The following is a 5,949-nucleotide window of genomic DNA, read 5'->3' as shown; positions in this document are numbered from 1 at the left end:
CACCTGCGTTCCCCCACCACGCGCATCAGCGATTATTGGACTCACCTGGACTCAGACACCTCTGTCAGTACCTCCCCTATATCTGCCTGTTCCCCCGCTCTGTTCCCCGCTTCAGCATTGATTGTCTTATGTCCTTGTATACCCGTGTGCTGATGCTGTTCCTGTCTCGTTTCATGTCTGTTCCTGATTAAATGCTTGACTCCCCCTATCTGCTTCTCTATTCCAGGGTCGGTCATTACAGAATGCTGAAGCCACCGAATGAAGGGGAGTACTGGCTTTCCGGTAAGCCAGCTCGTTGGGCTGTCATGCCCGAGCTGGCTCGAGAGGTTTCTTGCCTCGGAAGGTGCCCATTGCACGTCAGGCATTAGCCGGATCTGTCATTACGTCCCCTATATCTGTTTGTCCCCCCGCTCTGTTCCCCGCTTCAGCATTGATTGTCTTGTGTCCTTGTATACCCGTGTGCTGACGCTGTTCCTGTCTCGTTTCAATCAGAGGACTCATTTGTGATGCAGAGGAGCACAGGGATAGAACATTTTCCTGAGATCAACAGCAGGACAGGGAGAACCAGTGTCTTGCCTGGTGATGTGACATTGGCAGCTTTTGGACAGACTGTACCATAATATACTATCTACAGCACTACGAGGACCTCCCCCCCCCCATTATGCCCACGTCACAAGGGAAGAAAGAGGTACACTAATAAATGCAATGGAAGATAGGCCTATTTACTGGAGATTGGTTGTTCTGGACACATGACATGCTCCCATATGTGCCCACTAATGTCTCAGGTCATGTCAGAGTGGACAGAACATTGTGAATGAATAAGAACGGTAGAACACTGATTATAATTCCAGAGTTGTGAGTGCATACAAGTGCAGTATACGAGTGCATAAGAGTAGTATACGAGTGCATGGCAGTCTTGGAACATAGATTGTATAGATTATACTTCCCAGGCTGCTCTGCTGCCTATCACACAGCCAGTGGTCTAGAGAAGATAACTGAGATCTGGTACACACCGTGGTGGGGAGGGAGTCCCTCCCTAGAGCTCAAAATGGTTCCATGCTGTCACTAGCCTGACGAGGCAGGGACAGGGAAAGTCACAGTCCGTCAAACGCTGCAGATCCCAGGGGAAATTTAAGAAGGAAATGGGCTCCCTTCTGTAAAGCATCTGGCTCTCACACAGGGGCGACGTGATTCAGTACATATCACTCAAAGGCTATGAAATGCTTTAGCCTACACCTAATTGGATGCTGAGGAAAGAGCATGTGTTAAAGATTCAGGCAATAAGGACAAATGTGCCTCAATTAAGTACATCTGATAAAATATTCAGAGTGTTATGATTAAATTCATCTGATATAATATTCAGGGTGTTGTGATTAAATTCATCTGATATAATATTCAGGGTGTTGTGATTAAAGTCATCTGATATAATATTCAGGGTGTTGTGATTAAATGAATCTGATATAATATTCAGAGTGTTGTGATTAAAGTCATCTGATATAATATTCAGGGTGTTGTGATTAAAGTCATCTGATATAATATTCAGAGTGTTGTGATTAAAGCCATCTGATATGATATTCAGGGTGTTGTGATTAAGTTCATCTGAGATAATATTCAGCTCACTAATTGGTTTCTTAAATAATCAGGACAACACTGCCAAAAGGTTTATTTATGTCACGCTAATCATCTATGTCATACATTATTTGCGTGACCTATAGCCATTACCATAATGGTCATGTGAGGTGAACGGCTTACTTAACCATGAGGACCACAGCAATCCAGACAAGCTGTCCTTGCACTGGCAAAGAGTTGTTTATGTAGAAGAAAATGACAAGCACGAGTCATAAAGTGGGATGTCATCATTTGATTCAAAATGTATTATCAACACATTTAAATGCGGACTGAGAGACTTCAACCATGAGGAAATACAAAGCAAGCAGCAAACTATAGTCTCCTTGATGGCATCTTTTGCTGTTGTAATCACTGTCAAACACATTCTATTGAATTAAAGTCCATACTATAAATGTATAACTAAAGACACATTGTAATCACTACTCAAGGCGGATTTACTATATTTCAAAAATATATGTATTTTTTATTGTGCACATAAACATAAAATAGAATATCAAGAGATCAGGCAGCTCTTTCATCTGTGAGCTAACGTTACGTGAGTCTGCTTTGAATGATTATCAGACTGCTGCTCCTAGCAAATTTCCTCCGCTCTACTTTTCCAGTAGCTCTTGTTTATACACTTTCAGATATCACCTCGTTTTCCCCTCCCAAATCTGTCTAGTACTCACATTTGCATGCAGACCAGTGATTGGCCGCTCGTATCTTACGCCGCAATAGACAACCATGTGCTGATTGGCTCCTGTCGAAAGAGGGCATGGAATCCCTGCGACCAAAAACACACATAAAAGGGACCGTGTAAAACGACAGAGGCAGACAAGCACCTACCTATTACAAGAGAACTTTGAGCACAATCAGAGACCTGCTAGAATCTGTACAGAAATCTCAGACAATCTACACTCAGTGTGCAATTGCGCAGCTGTTTCTACCAACAGCAACTTCACCAGAAGACAGAAGAGTTTGACTGGTCTTGTGTCCTACTATTCAACCTGTCTACTGACAGAGACTGTCAGTGACTGAACAGTCAGTTTAAAGATACTTTTAGAACCCAGACAAAAATACAAAAAGCAGTATCATGTCTCTAGAGGTGAAGGAGAAGACCCAGGTGAGGTTGGTGTTCCTGGGGGCGGCCGGCGTGGGCAAGACGGCCCTGATCCGCCGCTTCCTCCAGGACACCTTCGAGCCCAAGCACCGGCGCACCGTGGAGGAGATGCACAGCAAGGAGTACGACATCGGCGGCTCTAAGGTCACCGTGGAGATCCTGGACACCAGCGGCAGCTACTCCTTCCCTGCCATGCGCAAGCTCTCCATCCAGAACAGCGACGCCTTTGCCCTGGTCTACGCGGTCGATGATGCAGAGTCACTGGAGGCCGTCAAGAGCCTCCGAAACGAGATCCTGGAGGTCAAGGAGGACAAGTACACCCCGATCGTGGTGGTGGGCAACAAGTCAGATCGAGCAGGAAGCGACCGGCAGGTGGCAGCTGACGACGTACTGTCAACAGTGGAGCTGGACTGGAACAACAGCTACGTGGAGACGTCGGCCAAGGAGAACAACAACGTGATGGAGGTGTTCAGGGAGCTGCTGCAGCAGACCAACCTGCCCAGCCGGCTGAGCCCTGCTCTGAGGCGCCGCAGGGAGACCTTCCCCAAAGGAGACCCCAAGGGCATCCGGCCGCCCATGAACAAGACCAACTCCTGCATCATCTCCTAATGGGGCAGGTTGAAGGAGAAAGAGAGGGAAAGGGTGTGGGCTAGTACACCTGTTAAAGTGCTGCTGGACAAGAGGGAGAGGGAAACTTGACTGTGTATGGGCTGAAAAGGTTGAGTTGAGGGACTGCCAGTGTGCTGAAACGTAACTCCCAAACACTCTTGATTCCACATCTGCTTCCCTTGTCCAAGCAATGTGGTTGATATGGGAAGAGAATGGGTGACAACGAATGGTTATGAAAGAGGACTTGGTCCAACTAATGTAAACATTGTCAGGTGGGGAGATAAGGGTGAAAAAGTGACAAAGATGTTCAACTGCTCAGTTGTTACTCAGTAATTACTTAATGTAATGTGTTGCTGCTTATTTGGTTAACAGGCTTCTGCTGTTTCAGTTTAGATCAATGTATAGCTTTTGTATTCAAATGATGCTAATTTTGCAATGTGTGTTTGACATTCACTTGCAATAAGACATTTGACTGTTGCAAACATACAATAAGAGTATTTATTGACTCAAAAGGAAGATTTATGTGCTGGGGTGTGTGCAAAGTCAATGGTTTGATGTAAAACACCATCTATTCAGTTGGAAATTCACATGTAGCACAGCATTATTGTTTACAAAAGACTCGCTTGTATTCAAGTTTTTTTTGATTGATTTGCTATTAAGCATGACTTGATTAATGTGTGTAAAAAGTGCTGACATGCAAATGTCTATTACATGCAATATGTTTTATTTTAAACATGTTTTTACATTCTTACGTTTTTTTAAATTCACGATTTATACATTAAACTGCTTCACCAGTGTTCATTTTCCGATGGAATGTTTACCCCATAAAGCTAAATAAATAGTACACAAAAATAAAAAAGCTATGATCTCCTGTAATAACTAACTGCGTTATGAATATGAGACACATACTTGCACTCTCAATAGAGAATGAACAACTGGCAGACACCAACTGGAGGAGTGAAATGGATATCACACACACACACACATCAGACATCGCACACGTCAATCAAATAGCAACGGTCAATCTATCATCATGACCCCAATAGATGTGCAGGTGCACCATGACGTGGATCAAATTTCCACAAGCAAACTACAAAAACATACTACCAAAGCTCACTTACTAGTGAACGTCTGCATAGTAGGATAAGGCCTAGACCAGGGATGGGCAACTTTGATGCAGTCAGAGCAGGCCCTAGCCTTTTGGGGGCCCTAAGCTACATTTTTGGGGGTGTGGGGGGGAAATTGATCCACAGGCATACAAAAGAGCTGCCAGTTGCCCATCCCTGACCTAGGGTATAGCTTACAATTACACAAGGCTCAAGGAATTTTTCTGGCGTTGTCAGGCTACCTGGAATACAATTGAATGACATTAAGCCTGAACCTTAATTTGTAAAGAACAAGATAAGCTTGTAAAAATTGCAGACATAGCTTACTGTGATTCAGTTCACACAGCCCCACTTCTTGGTCCAGAAAAGGCGTCGAACAGAATTGTGCAGGCTGTGTTATAGTCCAACAACGCCCTCTAACGACACTTGTCTTTCACTGCGCCCCCCTTCATAAAATATTTATCAACGTTATAAGCATAAATCGTTGAATTTCTTTAAATTACTGTATTTAATCAGTCTTCCTTTGAGACATTGACCGTTGCTCTCACAAACAAAATTTGGCTTAATTACTTACACCTGCTGTGAGCAGTCGAGGCATGCGCCAGAAGCCTCAGTACTGTATGCAAAATTAGCCTCATCACGAGACAATAGGCTACCTTTCTCAAATGATATTTAGCACAATATACTACACTTGAGTGAGCCCATCTTGGGACCTTTTTACTAAGTATTGTATTTCTGTCTTGTTTCGATAGCCTTGCGCAATACATCAGATAAGAGGAATGTTAAAAACTTCTGAAAGAAATATGTACGCGGATTTTCCCTGTATGTCATGAACACAGACAACACGGTCACAGCTCCCAACATACATGTAAAGTAGAGTACAACACACCAATAGCTGTGGTTGGTCCCCTGTCCCCCCATCAGACGCATTGTTTCCTGTCTAATATGAGGAAGTGGCCTGATGAACGTTAGTCCTCTAGTTCCTCTTTCTGTCCAGTTATAACATTCGTCCGTACTCTCCCCCTATTCATTCATGGAATGGACGACTGGAGAAGAGAGGTCTATATATATATACACACAGTCAAACAGGTACGTAAGGCCTTTGAGTCACAATAGTGTTATTCAATGACACGACTGAGGCGTTTTAACTGCGATACCTATAATTGGTTCTCATATGCAATAGTTCTGTCTGTGATGAGTGATTACTAAATGCGGTACTATAGCCTACCGTATTGAAATGACTTGGTTTATTTTGTAGAGAATCTAAATAAGTTACAAGTACATATCGTGTCCTCAGTTCAGATGGATGTTCAGTGTCTATAGTTGTCTCTGCCCCTAGACTTGGTCAAAGCTCCTCAGCAGATGTTTCGGAGAATCCTGAGGCGTTTAGAACAAGTTCAGGGTCCTGGGACTCTTTTTGACGACTACAATGCATCTGAAGATAAAACATTTGCTATAAAATGATCTGTCTTCACAGAACACATCACAACAAGCTGGTTGAGACAA

At 43.7% G+C, this 5,949-nt stretch overlaps 1 protein-coding gene across 1 annotated transcript; it reads left to right on the top strand.

The window, feature by feature from the left end:
* The first annotated feature begins 2,455 nt into the window (after window positions 1-2,455).
* On the top strand, window positions 2,456-4,196 carry LOC135520579 (GTP-binding protein Rhes-like). The gene has a single exon (XM_064946239.1). It carries the CDS (start codon window positions 2,702-2,704, stop codon window positions 3,335-3,337), a length of 636 nt encoding a protein of 211 aa, XP_064802311.1. The 5' UTR covers window positions 2,456-2,701; the 3' UTR covers window positions 3,338-4,196.
* The last annotated feature ends 1,753 nt before the right edge of the window (window positions 4,197-5,949 follow it).

The sequence above is a fragment of the Oncorhynchus masou genome, chromosome 4, assembly GCF_036934945.1.
Source record: "Oncorhynchus masou masou isolate Uvic2021 chromosome 4, UVic_Omas_1.1, whole genome shotgun sequence".
In the NCBI taxonomy this organism is placed as follows: Eukaryota; Metazoa; Chordata; class Actinopteri; order Salmoniformes; family Salmonidae; genus Oncorhynchus; species Oncorhynchus masou.
The sequence above is the reverse complement of the archived record's forward strand: the minus strand, read 5'-3'. Positions and strand labels throughout refer to the sequence as shown.

Bases quoted from the DNA above. Each gene is read 5' to 3' on its own strand.
- LOC135520579 (XM_064946239.1), top strand. From the start codon at position 2,702: ATGTCTCTAGAGGTGAAGGAGAAGACCCAGGTGAGGTTGGTGTTCCTG.